This window comes from Scyliorhinus canicula, chromosome 11 (genome assembly GCF_902713615.1).
Source record: "Scyliorhinus canicula chromosome 11, sScyCan1.1, whole genome shotgun sequence".
In the NCBI taxonomy this organism is placed as follows: domain Eukaryota; kingdom Metazoa; phylum Chordata; class Chondrichthyes; order Carcharhiniformes; family Scyliorhinidae; genus Scyliorhinus; species Scyliorhinus canicula.
Genome location: NC_052156.1, coordinates 157310868 through 157335412, shown reverse-complemented (window position 1 = coordinate 157335412; position 24545 = coordinate 157310868). Strand labels below are relative to the sequence as shown.

General features: G+C 41.5%; 1 protein-coding gene across 1 annotated transcript; it reads right to left on the bottom strand.

Annotated features, from left to right (window-relative positions):
- gdi2 (GDP dissociation inhibitor 2) lies at window positions 1–24123 on the bottom strand. The gene is made up of 11 exons (XM_038811835.1): window positions 23927–24123; window positions 12020–12127; window positions 10857–10956; window positions 9451–9585; window positions 8181–8379; window positions 7263–7394; window positions 5198–5297; window positions 4222–4393; window positions 3527–3671; window positions 2275–2329; window positions 1–729 (listed from the first exon to the last, which is right to left on the bottom strand). The coding sequence occupies exons 1-11, from the start codon at window positions 23969–23971 to the stop codon at window positions 562–564; spliced, it is 1359 nt and encodes a 452-aa protein (XP_038667763.1). The 5' UTR covers window positions 23972–24123; the 3' UTR covers window positions 1–561.
- Window positions 24124–24545: the final 422 nt, after the last annotated feature.

The window sequence follows — 24545 nt, the reverse complement described above, 5'->3', positions numbered from 1 at the left end:
TTGTGTTTAGAAATGGCTGGTGGTACATACAAGTTTTTATTGTGAAGTTGTAGTTCTACATAGAATCAATCCATCATAAACTGTTAGTCGATTACACAAATGAATTTTTAACCCATTAAATGTTAGAGCTGATGTTAAAGCAGATGGCAGTAAATACTTCCACACACAATATGGAATATTGCTTTAGCATTTTTACATCTTTCCACGTTTACAGTAAATGCATCTGAATCAAGTCCCGGCTTTGCCAACAACCCCCCCTCCCCCCAACCCAACAACCCCATTACTCCTCCTGCAGAATCGCTGATCAAATCTTTTCATACATCGGTAAATTGTCTTCTTTGGACAGCACCCCTAAGACATTAGCAAAATTTACACATGATGCCAAAGACAATTGATGGGGTTTCCATCTAGAATCAGTGCAATACTTGTCAGGATCTTGAAGACGCGATTTAAAAAATAAGCCGGCCCCACAATATAAACTTCCTTTTCTGCAGTGCTCATTAATTTCCTTAATGACACCAAAGTTGAATCAGCCAATTAAGTACCAGATTTCAGGGGTTTTTACTTCGAAGGTTCATTCGGCGCATCATCTCCGAAGATATCATTCTGCCTTCGCTTCATTTCTTCAAAGTCAAATTCAACTCCCATCATCCTCCTGTAAATATCTTTGATATCATCACAAGTGGTCTCAAAGTGAGTGGTTGCATCATATGTTCTAGATATGAAAACCTGTTAAAGATAAAACAAGTAACCAATTAATACTTAGCTTGCCTGACGGCTGTTTTCTGACCATCAGCCACATAGAACCAGTTTTCTGAAATTATAGAGCACTTGTCCCACTAGGCAGGTCAGTGGTTAGCACTGTTGCTTCACAGCACTAGGGTCCCAAGTCCTATTCCTGGCTTGGGTCACTGCCTGTGCGGAGTCTGCACGTTCTCCCAGTGTCTGTGTGTGTTTCCTCCGGGTGCTCCGGTTTCCTCCCACAAGTCCCGAAAGACATGCTGTTAGGTAATTTGGACATTGAATTCTCCCTCATGTACCTGAACAGGCACTAGAGTGTGGCGACTAGGGGCTTTTCACAGTAACTTCATTGCAGTGTTAATGTAAATCTACTTGTGACAATAAAGATTATTTTATTATTGAACCAGACACATTTGTTCAACTATTATCCGTAGGTATCTCTATCAATGGCTTCTTCCCACCCAGCATCATTACCTCAGGAGATAACTCACCCCTAACAACCTAACTTGGTCCCCTTGTATTCATCCCAAGCCCATGGCAATATTAGCTAGTTAGCTTCACAGGTTCAAAGTCTATAACTACCAGTGTTAATGTATTATATGCTTAAATTATCCCAAGTCTACTTTTCATGCCTTTTCTCCCTGTAAACCTTTCCCCTCCCGCTCAAAGGTTATGGTTTAGGTCACAGTTAAGCATGATCTCACAATGGTGGAAAAGGTTAGAGTGCCTAAATAACCTCCTCCTGTTCTTATGGTCCTCATCTTTGCTTCAAGTCACAAGTCCAAGTAGTACAGATTTAAATGTATATGATGCACAACAACCGTTCAATACCAGATCAAGATGGACCACAAGTGCCAGCAAGTCCTGATTATCTCAGCTGTTCCGAATGCAAAGGCAATCCTGCCTTTTTTCATTTCCAACTTCCACCTTAAATCCCTGCCCCCTGGCCCTTAAATCTCATTAACAATGTTCAAGAAGCTCAATACATTTGTTAAAAGACAGCAATCTAGTCAGCTCTGCCACATTCTCCGCTTCATCGCCAAGCTAAATTTCCCCGTTTCCCCACTGCCCTAAGTTTAAATCCACTCTTACTTCTCACTCATGTCCCCATACATCAAGAGTTGAACTTGACCATGACCTCCAGCCCAGCTAATTTCCCTTCATGGCCACCATGCTATCTAGTATTACAATTGGTGGTCTTTTCTCAGGTACTGCTTTCCTCCCCCTCAAAATGGCACACCTTAGAATCTTAGGAAAATGCCTGCCCCACTGCCAACATCCCTTTCTTCCCAAGTAATTTGTGGCCAACTTTTCCACATGTTCTGAATCTCTAATCCAGTCTGACCACCAGCCATACAGACTGCACCAATGATGGAGTTTTGAGCTCAATCTTCCAACTTCTGCTGCCACCAGACCAAACCGAAACCAATATATGTATTACCAGGAATGATCCAAGTAGTATCCATAACCAATTTACAAAGTTGGGATTCTACAAATATTTCAGTTAAAAGAATTTAAGACATCATATCTTACCTGGCTTTCAGTCCCAACGTCAACTGGAGCATACATATCACTGATGCAAACAAATCTGAAGAGTAAAAGTATATGATAAATTAAGTACCAAATTATCCCATAAACTTAAGGGGCTGCAATTTAATTTACATACGTCTGATAATGGAAGAGTTATAATAGGAAGAATTGCAGATACAGGATAGTCTATTAATGTCTTAAACTATATAAAATGCCTCAAATCCTAGCCTTCAGAAAGCGGGCATGGACCCAGTCAATAGGACAATCCTCCCAACTCCTCTAGAAATAGGGCAGAGCAATGCCTAGAGTTCAGCAATAATACAACAGGCAAAATGGCCTTCCTCTGTGACGTCATTTCCAGGACTCTCTAAAAGCACGATTAACAACTCCACTTTAAAACTTCCTGCAACCCAAGCATACATTTGTTGAACATTCAGAAACTACTGTATTTCACTGTTTCTTAAAGTCAATACCAGCTTTTGATTGATAAGCAATAGCCCATCATGAAATCACAAGGAAACCATCACAACTAAGGACATATTATTAACAAATCTGCCACAATAGTCCTCCATCTCACAGGGAAGATAACAGAAGCATTAACCATAATAAAATCTGTGGATTATATCAACAATCCTGCCACAGTAAAATTACTTTGTAGGTTGCAAAGTGGCACGGTGGGGAGGAGGCTCGTGTGGAGCATAAACACAGGCATGGACCAGTTGGGTCAAAACTACCCGTTTCTGGATAGTAAACCTCATGTAAATTTTAGGTAGCTGACAGCATTAATAATCCAACTACAAGTACAGACGGGCAAAATCTGACAAGATCATAACAAGTTGAAAAGACCACATCTCATCACATCTCGAATTTGGTGCCATTCCACAAAGCCTCTCAAGTCAGAAAAATATTTACTGTTGGACTCTCATCCATCATTAATGCTACCAATTTAACACACCCATCTATCAATTTTTTTATATATTGGAGTTTGTCTTCCATCCAGAATAGTTTGAAACTGCTTACTGTTTGTTTTGGGACTACTACCCCAACAAGGCTGGACTAAGACAAGTCCAATGACAATTGTTTGAAGGCCTCATTTATTCAAATGCACCTTTAGTGGCCAGGCCATCACATATACCACGGGAATGATAGCTTGCTTCTTCAAACATCTTCCTATACAAATCTCATCAATGTACAATCCAAAAATGTCTCATTGTAGTTTCAACTAAACATTATCTGCCAAAATATTAAAGCATACTTCTGTTCCACAGGCTCCAGAAGATCCAACGCTGGTTGAATTTCACTTTCTGGATCATTGGTCTCCACTGTTGTGCTAATAATGGCAATGTACTTTCCTTGAGCAGCTACATTGTGGGCGTAGGAAATCATGCAAATGTAGATGTCTAGGGAATGTTTAAAAAGATGAAGTCAAACAAATTCAAACAAGCCAAGTTTTCGATTATCCAAGAGTACAATTTTGACAAAAGATCAGATGCTTGATAAATTGTCATTTTCAATTTGAAACTTCACGCAGCAAACAGTCCTACAAACACGGATCTTGCATTATTCACCAGGTTGATGACCTGAACCCTATAGTAACAGTATTCTGTAACTAGGTATTTGGACATTCAAATCATTCTTCCCTTCTGCAAGTTTACCTGGTCTCTCAGATTCCGACCTTACTCAACCTTTGGGTGTTAACCGTCTCAGCCCTTTTCCACTCTGCCCCAATCTTGTGTATATTAATCCTTCAGGTCTGCATCCAATTTGTAATACAGGATCAAGGCAGGACGGTAATCCATTTATAGGCCTTGCACAATAACTAAGCTGGCTGCAAATTGACACGTACTTCGCCACCTTTGAGAACACTGCTCTGCTCAATTTAAAGCACAATATTGTCTACTCTTTACTTCCAGGGCTATAATAAAATGCAAGTTTATGAAAGCTACTCACCAGATTTTCTGTTGACCTGATTTTGGGGAATGATAATTTGACAGGAATTTACATCTGCTATGCTCTTAATGGTGTGACTCATGATGCAGATGACTCTAATCACCTGGCCGACTTTCTTCACACGGTCAGACACATAACTGGGGTCACAGATCAGCTGCTTGCAGCGGGCAATCTGCAAACAAAATATATATATATATTTTTAAAAAACTAAATCTGGCATTGAACCAGAACTTCACAAAAGGCTACTTGGCCCATTGCGCCTCTGTCAACAAGCAGCAGTTCTACTGCCAGCTTTCAAACAAGTACTCTTTTTGTACAAAGACATCAATTCCTCAAAACAGTATTTTTCCAATTCAACGCTGCCTTCACAAACATTCCGTGGATTATTTTTGGAGGATTGTTGCACTATTTAGTGGATAAAATCAAATCCCAAGTGCTCAAACTGCTGTGGGCACCTCAATCTAAACTAAATGTGGAAATGGAGTTGACTAGTCTGTTTTGCCAATACATTCATCTACAATGAAACTGCATTATTGCACAAAAACATTGTTCCAAGAAAGCAGCAAATCTTCCAAAATATTGTATCCATTGATCATTTTCATGACACTAAGCTACATAACTTGTGCACATTGCAAGTAGAATAAAATGTTTAACTGTTACCCTGCATGTGAAAAATTATGCAGCTTAAAAATGGATTTGATTTGCCTTAGCAAGTGCTCAATTGGGGTTTTCTTTGGCAATGCCAAATGAGCAGACAATGGAAAAACCAAATTATCATCCACATCAAGCACCTCACACTTGCACAGGTTTGAAAGCACTTCAGTCCTGTTTGCGCGCATGGACTCCAAATAAATACTCATTCCAGAAACCCTTCCATGGCATCACCCTTCCATGGCATCATAACTATTGTAACACTGTCCGCTATCCAAAGGAAGGAGATACTTTTGCTGCAGAGTTTCTTTACAAACTATCTCACCTCTCCCTCAGACTTTACTCCAACCACATGTCCATTTTCCATAATTATTTCTTCAATAGGCTTGTTTAACATATAAGTGCCACCATAAATGGCACTTAACCTAAAAAAAAAGATGAAATCTGGCATTAAACCGGTTTGTTCATTGCTTATGGATAGATACATCAGCACAGTGTGGGCATAGTTTGAAGCTGTAACTTTTTCACTCAAGAATTAGGTTAAAGGACATTTAAAAAAAGAATATCCAAGTTGTTCAAACATATCTGTAATATGTAAGCCATGTTAAATTCCCTTAATTTGGGAAAATACTCTGCCATTCGAGCCTTGTCCATTGTGTTTCACGGCACTAGGGTTTTAGATCACCTCAAGAGAAGCGAAAAATACTCAAACATGTGCTTTCCCTGCATTCACATTTGAATATTTGGATTTGTAACTATCAAGCACAGATTTTTAACTGGTCTAAAAGTCAGACCATTGAGACACTAGAAATCCACAACTGCATACGGACATCCATAATCGGGATTGCAAATATCTACAGGTCGGTTATGTCTTGTTGGAGTTTAGAAGGATGAAGGGGGATTTTATTGGAACTTGCAGGATACTGTGTGGCCTGGATAGAGTGGACGTGGAGAGGATGTTTCCACTTGTAGCAAAAACTAGAACCAGAGGACACCATCTCAGACTAAAGGGACAATCCTTTAAAACTGAGATGAGGAGGAGTTTCTTCAGCCAGAGGGTGGTGAATCTGTGGAATTCTTTGCAGCAAAAGGCTGTGGAGGCCAAATCACTGAGTATCTTTAAGACAGAGATAGATAGGTTCTTGATTAATAAGGGCATCAAGGGTTATGGGGAGAAGGCAGGAGAATAGGGGTGGGAAAAATATCAGCCATGATTGAACGGTGGAGCAGACTTGATGGCCGAAAGGTCCAATTGTGATCCTATGTCTTATTGACTTAACACCAAGATTTCATTGCACTCTGCTTGCCACCACACAAAATGCATAATGACTTCCACATGGAAAAAGGAAAACTAAAGAAAACCTGTTTACTTATCACTTGAACACCCAAGTATAGAACGTTGAGCAGACAGTAGCTAGTATAGGATGTGCGGAGGGTAGATAGCCCATCAAGCCAACATTTCGTTCGTGAACCTTCCAGACTTTGTGTGATGACTGCGACTGCATAGAGCTTTAAACAAAAATCTTTAAAAACTGAAACTTTCCCCAATTTTATGAATGAATGCTGATTGGCACTCCAGTCAGAAACATTAGCACCTGTGGTATTTGTACTTGGAAAAGTTTAAGATCCAGTGGGTTCTTCAAGCTTTAATCATAAAAAAGGTACTTGAGATTTATAAGCAGATGCAATTAACAGATTCAACAGTTTTAAATCAATGGTGCAGGTTGCACATCTCTATTTTGAAATCCAAGATAAACTTAAAAAAAGAACATGGCTTTCATTCATTTTGACATTAATTTTATACATTTGCCTCAATGGTTAAAATGATTAGGTAGGCCACAAGGTACTAGAATACCTGTAATCCAGGTACATTGGAACAAGTTGAGATTTAACAGTCAAAAATGTATCCAAATCAAAATCTCAAACAATGGGATTAATTTCCTAATAACCCCCAAGGAAATGGGATTATAGTGTGGATAATGTGGACAGACACAAAGGTTACCAATCTCAACCTCAGTATTGTACATACACCCACAAGTGGAGGCTGAGACCAAGTACTTTCACAATAGTTGGGGACAGCATAGTTGGGGACAGCTGAAGTAATGTCCGATTGTGTACGCTTCCTGGTGGGCAAATGAGATATAATCGGAAAAGGTTTCACAGCAATCCATGCAGACAAGAATCCAAGGTCACTCCCAGCTTTTAATACTATACTGAATCTATACTTTTGTACTTTGCAAATGCAAATTTGATTTGTGCATGTTTTCTAGTTTAGAGTTACAAGAATAAAATGCCGGAGCCCAACTTGTGTATTTACTTCCTTGCAAAATTAAACAACAGATCATTTTCATACTTAATAGAACATTCGTTCATTGAGAATAAATCCTCACCTGGCAAAACCCTGAGGCAATTCCCCAAGACCATAAAGAGGGTAAAGGTATGGACTCTTCCCATAGCGAGCCAGTGATTCACTGTAAAGCTTAATTCTGTTTAACGACTCAAGGCAAGGTTGATCAAGGTAGCTGAAATGGACAGGAAGACTTTAATGTGACCACAGTATTCATTTTTCTGAAGAAGCTAGAGCACTGACTGACCAAACTCGTACTGCGACCAGTATTGACATTCATCGTACTAGCAGGTTCTCAAATTGCAGTCATATGAAAATGTAGCAAAGTGGAGGCTCACTGGTTCTCTCAAGAAACACATGGAAAGGAAAACATTCATAGCATTCCCGCCTCACAGATGCCTAGGAAACAAATCAAATTGGTTCCATGGAAAGACCAGAGTTACATAGCGGTTAGACAACGCGAGGACAGAAATCCATTAATACTATGCTACAGGCCAACAGATCTGATCGTGGTTTGAAGCCACTTCTTTCTCATGTGCCCCAAATAGCTGGGAATCAGATTTGGTAAATGCAATGAATAAATGCTTCATAACCTGCCAAATGAAGGAACCAACTGGAGGCAGGGGTCATCCTTGGAGGTGATAATTCAACATTTAAGAGCAGGAGCCAAGTATACAACTGCAAAATAGGCTAAATGCAATTAAATGAGGTTGTTCGACAACACTGCAGTAGTATTCAAGATATAATGCTGAGCATGCATGTAGGATAAATAATGAAAATTAACTAAAACTAAACAAAAAAGTTACACTACATGGATTAACACATCAAACTCTATAGGAGATAAGGGAAATAATAGAAATGCAAATTAAAGGATGAAGGGGGAAATAGCCTTATGGTATTTATGCACATTAAAATGTTCATACTGGCTAACAAAAATATTACTGGAATAACAAGTACTCACTCATCAGTCCTATACAAGGCAAGAGCATGACCTGTAAAGTCGATGACATCCTTCCCCAAGCCAAATTTCTCATATACACACTTCATTGTTGTGTTCTTAGGGTCAATGCCATCCCAAGTCGTGGGGTCATTTTCATCATAAAGAGAAACGCGCTGTAAAAGTTTCCTGAATCGATTTTTTTCCATAAAACCCAACAAGTCTAAGAAAAACCCAACATCAATTTACAGTCAGCTCAATATTGATTCCGCCAGAAAATCAATAACCTTATTAGTTGAAACTAGCTTAACAATCGTAAATATTTTGACTTTTACTCATTTATGGCAGTCCTACAAACCACCGGAACCATTCTAATCAGTGTATTTTCTTTTAACACATTCAAGAGACACCCAATTCATTAGCTTGAACTGTTCTTCCAGCGACAGATCGGAAAAATCTGGTCTCGCGTTTCGTCAAATATTCTGTCTGGACAAAATTCAAGTTCATAAACCTACCAATAGTAGTTCCCCCCCATTATCCCCAGCTCACAAGGTGAAGAGTAAAAATTCACATGACTTGTTATTTTTCCCCACTGGAAGTCTAGTGACAATGATGGATTAAGCATCTAGCAGATCCAGGCTTAAGGCGAAACCAACAGGACAAACTGCTTAAGTTATATGCAAGTAGAGTAGACGGCCATTACATTAGTATGCAGGTTAAATTTCCTGGTAAAAACTCTGATTGCCTTACATCGTATAAAGCATCAATTTCACAGATAAGAAAATAACCCCCTCCCCAGAAGGCAGAAAAATGCAAGTAATTTTATTGCTTCGATCAAGTTAATTAGAAATAGATTTTTCTATTGGCTGACTTCTTATGTCAGAGTCTAAATTACTTGATTTCTGGTTCTGTAAAGCACCAGATAATTGCCTTATTGTAAAGATGCAGCTCAAACTACCTAACCTGTTACTGCACCACTGATTTGGTCCAGAAATTATAGCCATGAATTCCACCATTGTCATTTTGTGACATGCAAAAGCAATGTGAAAGCAAAGAGCTTGACAAGTGTACATTCAGTCTTAAAATGCCAGTTTTAAACAAAACAAAAATTGGCAAGTGTTTTCCTACACGAGTAGCCATTAGACATTTTAATTAGACTGGTTTTGCTTCATTTTGAGATTGGGCACAATCAGTAGAAAAAGAAAGTGTAGTCCATGAGTTATAACACATCTAAAATGGCATACAATTTCTTAACCACCACCACCACACTTTTACTACTTTATTTCCTACTCACTAGATGCCAAGGCTTCCTTCTCAGTAGATGGGACTTTGTAGATTTTGCCTTTTTTGTAAACATAGCTGCCTTCAATGACCTTAAAGTCAAGGTACCGGGTGACTTCAGTATACAGCAGCATCTTCACAAGTTGACCTGCAAACAAATTATTATACTTAAACGCATTTTAATAGAAATAAGCCGCAAAGCACTGCAGGCATCAAGACAGAAAGAGGGGGCAGGGAGGGTTAGTGAAAAGAAAAGTGGGCGGGGGGGTTGGAAAAAGAGCACAAGGAAAAAATGAATTTACATCGTGTTTTACATGTCTTCTGGGCATCTCTGAATAAATATCAGCTTATAGCTCAAATGACAGGTTTGGAGTAGAGGCTGATGATGTGCCTTAGATTCACCAACTCAGCTTCTTCTACTGGGCATTTAATTCATTCCCTTAAAACCCCTGTCAGTCTTCACATCGCCATGATGTGGAGATGCCGGCGTTGGGACTGGGGTGAGCACAGTAAGAAGTCTTACAACACCAGGTTAAAGTCCAACAGGTTTGATTCAAACACGAGCTTTCGGAGCGCAGCTCCTTTCTCAGGTGAAAAGTCTGCAACATACGGCTATATTAACCCAGTTTATCTACCATTACATAGTAGAGTACCAATACGTTATGCTACAAATTCACACAAAACTCACTGCTTTTTAGGGATGATGGGGTTGTAGGGAGCACAAGAGTAACACCGACATACAAATCATGGTATCCTTACATAGTATCGTTACAGTGCAGGTGACTATTCGGCCCGTGAGATCTACACCAAATCTCTGAAAGAGCACCCTACCTAGGCTCACTCCCCTGCCCTGTACCCCCATCTAACCTTTGGAACACTAAGAGGCAATTTAGAATGGCCAATCCATCTAACCTACACATCTTTGGACTGTGGAAGGAAACCCATGCAGACAGAGAATGTGCAAACTCGTCACAGTCACCCAAGGTTAGAATTGAACCTAGGTCCCTGGCGCTCAGGCAGCAGAGCTAATCACTGTGTCACCCTAATGGAGATAAACTGGAGGGTGGGGTGGTAGTAGTAAGAGAAACAGACAAATACTTGTGTACTCTGCCCTAAAGGAAATTCCCAGCTCAATATCTCACGGAGGTGTCTTGCCCAAGACCTCCAGTTATCATTATGCTTGCTGGGGTATGCACAACCAGACAGGTACCTCGCTGCAGGTCAACATTCATTTGCAGAACAATGCCCTTTTGAAAACAAAAACATGCTTCCCAGTTATTAAATAACCAGGTTCAAATGTTTATGGTCATGAACTATCACAAGATGACTGCCCCTGCAATCTTATTGCTTCACCCCATGAATTGTGGACAGTTTGTTCCATAAGGTGTACACTAAATATTTCAAAAGGCAATTTCTTACCATTCGCCATTAGAAACTTTGGAATCAGATCCACGTTCCAGTCTCTTCCCCTGCCCATGGACTCTGGCGGTGAACCAGGGAGATTAAATCTTTTGTACAGCTGAAGAAAATGGCACGAATTTAGAATAGTGTAACAAAATCTGATGTACTGAAGTTAGGACAAACTTGCGTAAAATGCCTATGACATCATTATTCATTTTACATTAATAAGTCTCGATTTGCTGTATGGAAAATGGATTAATGAGGATATACCCCATTTTTTTGTGAAAAACAAGGATAGCAGGAGGAACATGGATCAGCAATAGGGGACTGAATTCCAGGTACACATGGATCCATAATAAGTTAACCACAGGTGAAGAGATGGGTCACAATTGCTACCCAGAGCATATGAGCAGCTACACTGGTGTGAAAATTCCTTCCATTTCTAACATTTAAGTGAAGTTAAGTGACCCTCTTATGGACCAACCTGATTAACACCACACCCCAGTATGCTTCACCTGATGCCAGTGTTTATGTAGTTACATTGTGTTGCCCTATTATGTATTTTCTTTTCTTTTCATGTACTTAATGATCTGCTCGCAGAAAAATATTTTTCACTGTACTTCAGTACACGTGACAATAAACAAAATCCAAATCCAAAGGCTTTCTCCGGCAAATTAGGAAATTTTGTGCCAACAATACCCCACAAGCAGTTTACTGTTGCAGGCTCAGGTAAAGTGTCGGTGGCAACACGTATCTTTAATAGTCACATAAACCCACCAAAATAGGGTACAATATTGGTTTGGCACCTCAAATTGCATTCCCAACAACCTATGTCCTCAGAACTGTAATGAACCATCAGCCAAGGTAGCTTTAAAATGGGGGTGTAACCTACAATCTTCTGGTCCAAGCATTCAATTATTCCAACTAAGTCAAACTCGCAATCTAAAGAGGAAATTAAGAATGAAGTCAATTGCACATTGCAGTTATTGTGCCGCCAGGGGGCATACTGACTAGTGAGGAGAGATCAATATTCTAAACGCTCAACATTTTTTGGGGAGAAGGGACAACAATTGGAATTCATGACTGTATATATTTGATACCAAGCAGCAAGCAGTTTAGGGGCTTTTCACAGTAACTTCATTGAAGCCTACTGGTGACAATAAGCGATGATTATTACTTACATCATCCAGGGGAGTTATAGACGCACTTTCACCTCCATAGTAAGCGTTGCGATCCATGTGCAGCACCTTCTTCCCCTTCACCGACATTAGACCAGAAAGGATGCATTCCTGTGAAAAAAACATTTTTAAATTCAAAAATAGTCAGAACTCTCAATTCAGAAGAAGCTTGCTGAGCTTTGGGAAGAAGGAGGGGGGCAGGGAGGGGCGCGAGAGAGAGCGAGAGAGAGAGAGAGAGCGAGAGCGAGGGAGGGGGAAAGGGAGCAAAAACTCCATTACTTCTATTACTTTGTACTAAAATCCACTCTTCAAATGAAAAACAAATTATACATTCCTACCTTAGTTGAAAATCTTGAAATTGGTTATGTTGTTACAAATTTGAACAGATACTTAGCTTATTTATACAATAATAAGTCATGCCACAAGTGATTCACATTCTAATACTATTCATAGTAGCTTTCTTTGGCAAATAGTGAGCGATTTCAAAACTAATCTTATAACTTCAAATGCCTATGCGCAATTTAATTGTAAGTTTGCCATGAAAGGAAAGCTCAAAACAGGAAGTAAAGAGAAACCTGCAAACCCCAGGTTTCAATTGTTAACAAAATAATAATCCATGAATTAAAAGCAAAATTTCTAGCATGAATTTAAAACTGAGTCAGCTAAAATTAAATCATTCAGCCGATAAGCTTCCGACTGCACAAATGCTCAAATGTTTTAAACAGTGGATTACAATGTGATTTTGCATCCTTAGAACCAAAATTCAGAGTTCCAACAAAACATACTCAGCTAATTAATACTGCTTTGGTAGACTTTAGTCACAGAATTGTTAGCGCAGAAGGCATTTAACCCATTGTGTCTGCACCAGCTCTCCGAACAAGCATTTCACCTAGTGCCATTTTCCTGCCTTGCTCCCGTAACCCTATAGATTGCATTTAAAAGATTTGAAAAGAAACATTGATTGAACCTTCCCTCCACCACACACAGGCAGTGTTTTCCAGGCTGTAACCTGGAAAATTAAAGTATTGCTTTTGTTCCTTCTGCCAGTTATTTTAAATTTGCGCCCTTTGTTCTCACTTGTGAAAAGGACTGAGTTTCTCCTCGACCTTCTGTCCAGACCTCTCGTGCTTTTTGCATATCTATCAAATCTCCTCAGACGGGTAGCACTGTGGCGCAATGGTTAGCACTCCTGTCTCATGGCGTCGAGGACCCGTATTCGAAGCCAGCCCTGTGTGACAGTCCGTGTGGAGTTTGCACATTCTCCCCATGTTTGCATGGGTCTCACTCCCACAAATCCAAAAAGATGTGCCGGATAGGTCAATTGGCCACGCCACATTGCCCCTTAATTGGAAAAAAAGAATTGGGTGTGCTGAATTTATTTATTTTTTAAAAATCTCCTCAGGCAACATTTCCGCATGTCTAGCCCTCCACGGTAAATTCAGGTTCAGCTTCTGCAGAATTCTACTTTTCACCAACCCTGCCAACATTGCCAGATCCCATTAAAAGCCGTTTCTGATCCACAATTCAACACATTTGTTGAAACCTTCACTGTAAAATGCTGGGTGCAAGCTGCAGGTGAGTTCAGTTTCCAGGATGAACAGTACAATATCATATTGACCCACTGGGCCTCATCAGACCAACATTGCAAATATAGTTGCCATGGATCAATCAGCGTGCTTTAAAAGCACTGACACTTAAGCAACACTGCATGTGGTTTAAATGAAGGAATGGATCACAGGCATTCTACAGATCAATCATATCGAAGATATCTATAACCGTTAGCTGCAACAGCGCAAAATTTTCTATAATTTGGGCCTTTTCCTGACATTTTTTTGAAAAAATGTGCTCATCAGCTCGCCAAGTCCCTCGTGAGCAAATTGTACTGCATGTGTGCCATGAATACGACTGTTCACTCAACTACCAACAATAATTAACTACCAGCCATATAGAATATGTATAATTGCCTGTATGCCTGAAAGAGCAGTACACATTGTCAGTCGGAAACCAGGCTCACGTATACACTTAGAAAACTGAACCAACCCACAGGAGTTTATAAATGTCTCCTTCAGTACAAATTTACTGTAACAGTAAGTTTTCAAAGTATAATGGCCAGCTACTAAACTTGATCTACATCCTGAATATAGCCAATGACAAAGAAGGTCTCCAACTCACTGACAGTGCGGTGGAATCAGGACATGCTTGTATTGGTCACTTCCTTGATGCAGGCAGGCAAAGCAGGTCAAACTATCAGATCCGATGCTTGCTCATACCTATAATTATCTCAGCATTTTAACTTCATCTCAAGCTATCTATAGAACAGAAGGGGTCTTAGCCATATGCTAAGTCATGACTCAGAACCATCCTTGTGCTTGAACTGTCACCAATGCAGGAGTATCTTCAAAGCTAAACAGTCTCAGTGATGATCAATAACTTTGTTCCAGCTAATAGCGTAATATCATGGTCAGCAACTCAACCCAAACTCTTGCCATCCTGTAAACATCTCATTCCATTGGGCAACTGAATTCCCATCTATGGCATGTGCTGAATTGGTTAGGGCCCCAGACTCTTGCTGGTCAACTGATTGCTGAAGTCACAATCAAATTTTAAATTGAAAGTATATTCTCATCAATTCTGGATGGCATGAATACCACAGGGATTTAGAAGAAACCCCACTGGAAATTAGTAGTTGCCCCTGTCAGAGTATTGCATTCTTAATTTTATCAGCTCCCGAGTCAACCACTAGTTGGTAGTGGGCACTTCCATCAAACTAGTTTATTCTTAGCCTGTTCACCGAGAGTCTAAAAGCAAACAAAGCCAAATAAAAATTTAGATGCGGTGAATTAAATAATTTGGTTGTTTTGGCAGCACGATACCCTTGAGCAAAAACCTCATTTGATAATCCCCATTTAAATGTAATCAAGCATAATCAAATTAAATACATTAGATTTATTTCTTCCATAATATTGTGTTAACACTCCAGATTTTGAAATCCCAAGTCTGAATGCAATTCCCAGTATTTAATCTATTAACATAATTGTCACAGATTAAAGTTGGTCATTCTATTGACATGAATAATGCTCTCCCTGCCTGTCGAGCATTAGAGCAGTGCACCAATTTCCAGTTCTTAGTGCTGTACGTGATTGTAGTTACAAGCCAACATAAAGCAACCTTAATTCTATGTCTGTTACCTCGATTTCCTTGAATCGAGAGATGAAGATGAGAGGAAGGTCAAAAATATTGGGGTTACAAAACACTCTTCCACTCTTAAGCATTCAGCAAGATTGAAAGGTTGCTAAGCATCATGCCTGTGAAATGGATTCTCTTGTTAATTTCATTCCACTTCTATAACAATTAATTCAATTCATCCCAAATAATAGTCAGACTCAATTAAATATGCAAATTTGATGCAAAGTCTAGAATACAATCAGGACACAACCAGCAACATCAAGTTTCATCTGATGTCTGCCTCAACCACCTTGGGAAAACGGTACCCTTTTGTCACCGAGTACTATAATGCTCTCAAAACCGCTGTACCTACAAAGGGGATACCCAAAGATATGCAGGCTAGGTGGATTGGCCATGCTAAATTGCCCTCAAGTATCCAACAGTTGGGTCTAGATGGGGTGTTTTTTCAAAGGGTTGGTGCAGATCTTGATGGGCTGAATGGCCTCAGTCTGCACTGTAGGAATTCTATGAAAACTAAATATTGCAAACATATAGGGCCACAGTTTAAAAAAAATTGGACTGGACTTAGAAAAGGGAAAGGGTACAATTCTAAATCTGAACTCTAGGGTTAAGTCATGATTGAGTCATAAACGTCAACTCTCTCTCTCTCCACTGATGTTGCCACATAACACTTTTCCAGCACTTTTAATTTCAGATTTCCAGTATCCAACATGATAAATTCTGGATTCCACCTGGAGAACTGGACAGCATTCAAATCACCTCATTGTAGGAAACATTTTAAAGCCCTTATGGAAATTCAGGTCAGTAAGCTGCTTGTAAATTTTAATAAGTCAGAGGAAGCAATATATAGAAGAGAAATATAGATTTCACACAAATCTGAAAAGCTCCCCGGGGGAAGAAAGATTGAAAATCAAAAACTGCCTTGACATCCACCTCTGACCTGCCCAACACCAAAACTTGGGAACAAGGACCAAAAGTAACATTCCAACAGTAAACAAATCAACAAATGTCCAGAGGCAAGACAAGTACTAAACTTGGAACTTCAAGACTAATAAAGGACTGGTTAAGATTGTCCAGAATCTACCAAATATTATTTCACTTCAACCAGAGGTGCTCTCTGTGCAGCGAGGATTTGTCAAATCCCAGACTGTATTAACTAAACTAGAATGTGTTACCCATTTGTTTTTTTTCATAAAATCTCTAATAAACATTACAGAACATTTCGAATTGTCTTGACTGTACATTTCCATCAAAGTTACATAGTCCCTTGACTTTCTTCCATTCAATTGGGATGACATTACACACATATCCCTCTTTACATTACAATTCTTTCTTAAATATTTACATTGTCATGTTTCTTTTGTACATTGGAGTGTGGGAAGACCCAGACCGAGGGGTTTTACACTTTTACCCACCCCTCGGTGTACATTTGTTGGGAAACCTTACACAGTGGTCTTTCCCCATTGCGCCTTGGCGGCAGCTGCCCCAAGCTTGAGTGCGTCCCTCAACACGTAGTCCTGGACCTTGGAATGTGCCAGTCTGCAACACTCGGTCGAGGACAATTCTTTGCACTGGAAGATCAGCAAGTTTCGGGCAGACCAAAGAGTGTCTTTCACCGAGTTGATGACCTTCCAGCAGCAGTTGATGTTTGTCTCGGTGTCCCCCACCGGAAACAGTCCGTGGAGCACAGAGTCCTGTGTCGGGATGAATCTTGACAAATACCACTGCATCTCTCTCCAGACCTTCTTTGCAAAGGCTCGTTCCACAAGGAGGTGGGTGACCGTCTCATTTCCCCCACAGCCATGTGTTACCCATTTGTTAACCCATTTAAACAAACAAAATGGGGGGCATTTTGGCACAACCTAGTGAATCAAATTAATGATGGTCTAATGCAATCACTTTCAATTGATACTAGTTGGCTCTAACAGAGTGCAACCTCTTCTAGGTCTAATGCCCTCCACCTCTTCCAAAATTTAATAACTATTTCGATAAGCATTATTATGACGACGATAGTTTTGATCACGCAGTCTTAACAAATTAGGATTACACATCAGAATAGTGAACCAAAAGGAATCAAATAGGTTAAGTGGTTGTAGGACTAACACAAAACCACTGTTTCCTGTAACTGTTTCCTGTAATGTCTAAAAAAAAATTCTTCCAAGAAAACTAAGCAGCCCAGTTTTACATGCAAAATAAACCATAAAATGATATTCTAGCATCTAATATAAATCAGTTTAGATGCACAAAATCTCTACTGCCTTCTGTATCTTTAAAGATTTTTTGGACAATTACCTGCTTGGAAAGCTATTCAACCAGAGCTCAATTTAAAACCCCCAGGGCAATCTTTCTGGTTACAAAGCAGCTAAAGGGTGGAGTTTACTGAAGTGCTTTGATGGGGGGGGGGGGGGGGGGGGGAAATGCTTAAAGAGTGCAAAGAAGAAAGAAACAATTTTCCCAACAATTACACCAAAATAACATTCCGAACTACTTGCATATTGACCTTTTTCCACAGAATAGCATCTTCAGTAGCTGAAGTGGACAGTTTAAAAAAATAGCTTAGAACAAGGTTAATAGACTGGTGGTCATTCCCTGTGGTGATCATCAGACATAGGAGCAGAATTCAATCAAGTCTGCTCAGCTAGTCAATCATGGCTGGTGTGTTTTTCATCCCCATTCTCCTGCCTTAAAACCCTTGATCTCCTTATTAATCAAGAACACATCTCTGCCTTAAAGACAATAGTGATTTGGCCTCCACAGCTTTCTGCAGCAATGAGTTCCACAGATTCGCCACCCTCTGGCTGAAGAAATCCCCCCCCCTCCCCCCCATCTCAGTTTTAAAGGATTGCCCCTTCAGTCGGTGGCTGTGCCCTCAGTTTCTAGTTTCTCCTACTGGCAGAAACATCCTCTCCAGGTTTCAATGAGATCCCCGCTCATCCTTCTAAACTCCATTGAGTACAGACACAGAGTTCTCGTATGATAAGCTCTTCATTCTGGGGATCATTCTTGTGAACCTCCTCTACACACTTGCCAAGTCCAGCACATCCATCCTTCGATATGGGCCCAAAATTGCTCACAGTATTCTAAGTGGGGTCTGGCCAGAGCTTTACACAGCTTCAACAGTACATTCCTGCTTTTATATTCTATCCCGCTTGACACGAGTGCTAACAGGAATTGCCTTTCTATCTGCCAACTGAACCTCCATGTTAACTTTGAGAATCCTGAACTAGGACTCCCAAGTTCCTTTGTGCTTCTGATTTCTGAAGCCCTTTCCGCATTTAGAAATTAGACTATGCCCCTAGATTGCCTACTAAAGTGTACAAACCTCACTTTTCTACATTGTATTCCATCTTCCACTTCTTTGCCCACTCTCCTAGCCTGTCCAAGTCTTCTGCAGCCTCCCTGCTTCTTCAACACAACCTGTTCCTCTACATATCTTTGATAAGGGATTAAGATAATGAAAGTTCAGCAGACCACATCCTGCAACTTTGGTAGCAGTGGCTGGCAATCAGCACCAGGGTCCCAGGTTAGATTCCTGGCTTGGGTCACTGTCTGTACGGAGGCTGCACATTCTCACTCTGTCTGCGTGGGTTTCCTCCGGGTGCTCCAGTTTCCTCCCACAAGTCCCGAAAGGCGTGCGGTTAGGTAATCTGGACATTCTGAATTCTCCCTCCGTGTACCCGTACAGGCACCGGAATTTGGTGACTAGGAGCTTTTCACAGTAACTTCATTGCAGTGTAATAAGAGCCTACTTGTGACAATAAAGATTATTAAAAAAAATATTGACAGCGCAATGCAGCCAGAGATTTAGTGGCTACGGTGGGCTATAAAACTGAACTCAGCTTCTAATACGAGCCAGGATTTGATCCCATCCCCTGGGTACTACCATCATTCTGCCACTGCTGTCTATCATTTTGATTCCAACACAGCAAGATATTTGGGTATGGGAAAAGTAGCTTTGAGGGACTTGAAAGTTTTGAAAGCAATGTCCCATAATTGGAAACCAATGCAAATCAGCAATCAAAGAATAAACAGGACTTGGTACAAGTTAAGACAGGCCGTTTTGGATGACTTCAAGCTTATGGAGGCCGGCCAGAGCTGCACCGGAGTAGTCAAATCTAGAAATGATAAGGGATGAAATAGATGCAGAGGATGAGGTGAGACAGAGCAGAACTGACTATGTTACAGAGGTGAGAATAGGCAATTCTTGGTGAGGGTGCAGCTGTGAGATTGGAATTTCATCTGCAGATCACGAAATGCCAGTTTTTAACAACCTGAAACTATTGGAACAAACCAGCATCAAGGCAGAAAGAAACATTTAATGAAACAATTGCAAGGGATGTCAAGGATATCTGCCACTGATGTTTTGTTCCTTTAATCTATTTGCTCAGACACAATGTTTGCCTTATTAAAAATATAAATTATCTGCAAAGTACTAGCCAGACAAATAAGTGCATTTCAGCTACCTGTAATGTTTAATGCATTTAAATCAGAGCTGTGTTTAGTGACTTACTGTGAACTGATTTTCAAAGCATGGTGACTATGAACATACTGCCCAACAATCATGCAGGACCCTTTCCACACTCCAGGACTCCTCATTTAAATTGCATGGTGTAACAGATCAAACCAGTGCCTATTGCTAAATTCAAAGTGTCTCTATGATTAAAGAGACGTTAAGCATAGTTAGTTAAGTTATTTTTGAATTACTCCGTACGCAATGCAGGCAACAAGTAAACAATTTCCAGCATCACCTCGAACTTAATGACACTTCCAGCTGCCAGTATAAACATTGCTACAAGAGCCAGAAACTGGCAAGTGGACCAGTCAAAATGCTGTTGCCCACCTCTGTAGCGCCAGCATTCCACATTATAAATAATGTAATTTTAACAGCAAACTCAGATTCAAGTACTGCAAGTGTCTACAAATGGGCCAAGAAGTTTAGCCTTCAATTCCTCACACTGTTAAATGTACATCTTTTATGATCACTAAAAGGGCGTCAAAATGATTAATTCAGAAAGAATGCTGATGGGCAAATCCTTAAAACCAAACCATGCAAATTAATAAGCTTTTTATAAAAAGGTTGGTTGACTGATTAATTTCCAAGGTTTATTTTAAACCACGGGCACTTTTTACAATCACATTTGGGAGATTTGCTAGTGTTACTGCGCATGTTTTATGTCTTGCAAAAGCCTGCCACTTTACCCCAACCTGGATCCTTCTCACCTCTAATTTATCTGTACACCTGCAATTTAGAATTACAAATACCGGAACCTAATGGCTGCACATCCTTCTACTCTGATATCCGACTTCTCCAATACCAACATCAGTAATTGCTGGCTAACCTAACAGTGACATTAGATTTCAGCGTCAAGTGAAAAGCAGTCCCAACTTACAACTTTGAACAGATATTTCTTGAAAACCAGACCAGGTGTGCTCAGAACAGTAGGACACAGAATATGCCGCTTGCCACACAATCTTCATTACCGCCCTTTTTTCCTGTTGCGCCACATCAACCTATAATTATTGTGGAACTACTTCTTCCCAATGTGCCCATCTCATAATAAGATTGTTACTTCAACTCCCAATACAAAGCAGAACTGAGAGCTGTCTGGCTCTCAGACTTCCACAATTAAACTATGCACCATCTGTCAGTTTTTGTTTATCTTCAATACATTAATTCACATTGCTTTCACTTCCACTACTGCATCAAATTAAGCAATTACCAGACTTTCCGTCAAAAAAAAATTAAAAATCCCTTCCACTTCCCTCCCCAGTGTCAGCCTTGGCTCAGTGACAGCACGCAGCGCCCCCCCCCCCCCCCCCCCCCCCCCCCAGTCATAAGCTTTTGGGATCAAGCCCTACAAGAATTGAACAGATTCTAGGTTGATACTGAAAATGAATGAAATGAAAATCGCTTATTGTCACAAGTAGGCTTCAAATGAAGTTACTGTGAAAAGCCCCTAGTCGCCACATTCCGGCGCCTGTCCGGGGAGGCTGGTATGGGAATTGAACCATGCTGCTGGCCTGTCTTGGTCTGCTTTAAAAGCCAGCGATTTAGCCCAGTGTGCTAAACCACTTTAGTGAGGGATTTCTATTCGGTCTTTCAAATTATATCAAAGTCACAGAATCATAGAATTTACAGTCCATTTGACCCATCGAGTCTGCACCGGCCCTTGGAAAGAGCACCCCACTTAAGCCCACACCTCCATCCCATCCCCACCTAACCATTTTGGACACAAAGGGCAATTTTATCATGGACAATCCACCTAACCTGCACATATTTGAACTGTGGGAGGAAACTGGAGAACCCAGAGGGAACCCACACACACACACATGGGGAGAACTTGCAGACCCCACATAGACAGTGACCCAAGCCACCCAACACATCTGCTGTGTCAGGTCACTGTAAAAAATTTAATGATGCAATTAGTAAAGGAGCATGGTGTTTTCCTGCTGTCCTGGACAATAGTTATATCTTCCAGTGCATAATAGTGCCATTTTCCTACACTACCACAGTGACTACATTTCAAAATGTATCCAACGGAGAGGAATTTAAAAATTATTTCATGCTCCTGGTAAGAACAGTTGGCCACCCCCAATTCCCCTTGAACCAAGCGACCTGCTCAATCATTTCAGGGGGAAATTATTGTGGGTCTGGGGTCAAATGGATGTTGGACCAGTCCCTGGGCTTTTTGTTGACATGTCACAGTCACCTGAAGAGTAATACGGACTCAAAACATTCAGTGTTTCGCTCTCCACAAATACTGGTAGACCCAGGTTTATCCAACATTTTGTGTTTCTATTTCAGTATTAGATTTTACATTCCAGATTAATTGAATTCAAATTTTACCAGCTGCCATGGTGGGGTTTTAAGCAGTGTTCCCAGAGCATTAGCCTGGGCCTCTGGATTACTTGTCCAGTGACATCTCTCCCCATCGTTACTCAGTCATTTCTCCCAAAATGTACCCTGCAACCTGAAATTCAAATGCTTAAAAAACATTAAACCAGTAGCTTTCCATGTGTTAAATATACTCACTTTAGACTACACACTGAACAGCAATTTGGCTTTAAGTAGCTGTATATTGTTACACTCCACCATTGTGAAATGGATGCAGACAGATTTTTCTCCTGCAACAAGAATCCACATAAGCCACAGCAGGTCCAAAGTCCTGTTGTGTAACTATATCAACTGCTGACCCCTCTTCAGCAGCTGATTAAAACTTCATAGAATCGAATACATACCCAAAAACATACTTCACCTCTAGTACCTACTGCATCAGTTTACAAGGTGCAGTTATTTCACCAAGTAATGCAGTGCAAATACCTTGCCTTTGCATCACTGCTATTAAATGTTCATGATGTGGAGATGCCGGCGTTGGACTGGGGTGAGCACAGTAAGAAGTCTTACAACACCAGGTTAAAGTCCAACAGGTTTGTTTCAAACACGAGCTTTTGGAGCACGGCTCCTTCTTCAGGTGAATGAAGAAGGAGCCGTGCTCCGAAAGCTCGTGTTTGAAACAAACCTGTTGGACTTTAATTAAATGTTCAGCATTTTTCAAAAAACGAACTCACTTTCCTCCTCAGACAAACCACCCTAAAGTTTCACTGGGGGCATCACGCTTGCAGCAATACTACAAAGTGCACGATATTACACTTCAATGGTGACAATTTTAGTCCTTAGGTTGCACTTGTTCACACGAACTAAGCGAATCGAATGAAGGAAGTTTGGAGAGCATAGTTACATTGAAAGTATAGTTGTATTATTACTGAAACAAAAAATGTCCACGCATTTACAGTGGTCGCATGGAGCGTCTGCCTTTATTGCCGACCAACACTGACATTAAAAACTAGAAATCGCAGGAGGGAGGAAGAAGCACGGTTAACGTTGGAGATCTGGGAGCCTCCACCGGAATATTTCTCAGCTGCTCGCCGAGCAAGATTTCGGCTTTCTTACTGTTTTTACTTTCAGATTCCAGCACCCGCAGGAATTCGCGCGATTGCGTCGAGGAGAAACTGTAATGAAGTGCACTGCGGATGCTGGAAAGCCCAGAGAGGGAGACACACACAGACATTCAGACATATACAGAGAGAGACACACAGACATTCAGACACAGTGACAGAGAGAGAGACACACACACAGACATCCAGACAGGAGAGACACACACAGACATTCAGACACAGAGACACACACAGACATTCCGACAGAGGGAGAGAGACACACATTCAGACAGAGAGAGACACAGACATAGAGACACACAGACAGAGAGAGAGACAGACACATAGACACAGAGAGAAACAGACACACAGACAGAGGTGCTGGAAAAGCTGGGCAGAGCCGGCAGCAGCGGTAACATTTGGAGGTTACCAGCTGCCTGGGCAGACGGCTCCTCTCTCCACGTCAGCCGCGGGCTTCACCACCAACTCACAGGCTTCCGGGATCCAAAAATAAAACGCCCCCCATTTGTTCAATGCATCATAAAGCTGCCGGTGGGGGAAGGCCCCACCTCGCCCGGGAGACGGGGGGGGGGGAAATTCACTGGGAAATGCCATCCCCCCTTTCCGGGCGGGTGCCAGCCCACGGCCCAGCCCCCTCCCCCCCTGACTCAGCTGGAAGCAGAGAGAGTGAGCCAGAGGCCTGCGGCCTAGTCGGGCGCCGCCTGCCTGCCGCCCTCACACCGCCCGCCGCTCACACACCCAGTCCCCGTAAACAAGCAAAGGCGAACACACCGTGAGCCCGGTACCCAGCACGATCACGTCGTATTCCTCATTCATCTTGCAGCCGGAGCGGTTTACAGGGTGGGTGGGGGTTTATTTTCCGAAAGGGGAGGGGTGTAATGAGAGCGCTCCAGTCCGATCTGGAACAGTCGCTGCTCGCAGGCGGCGCAGGCGCTCTTGTGGGGAACACCCCCCGCGCACGCGCGCGCAGCGGGTACCGCCCAACACGCATGCGTGCGGAAACGCCTGCCCCGCCCCCATGCAGCCCCGGCCACGCGCATGCGTACACCTAACCCCCTCCCGCTTCCTCGGCGGGTTTCTGTACCCCCTGCAGGCAGGTTCTCGTGCGCAGGCGCGGGTGGTTCGCTGCGCAAGCGCAGACGCGTTCCTGCGCCTGCTACTTGGCGCGCAGGCGCAGTCGCAAGGTGTCCCCATGAACAATTTACACGTTGATGAGAGTGGAAAGCACAGAAACCATCATTCAGGGCAGGGTGGTTGGTTTTCATGATATATAGTAATCATCTGGATCTAAATGTGCAGGGGACAATTTCAAAGTTTGTAGATGACACTACACTTGGAAGTATTGTAAACTGAGTAGAGGACAGTGTCGAACTTTGCAAGGACAGACAAA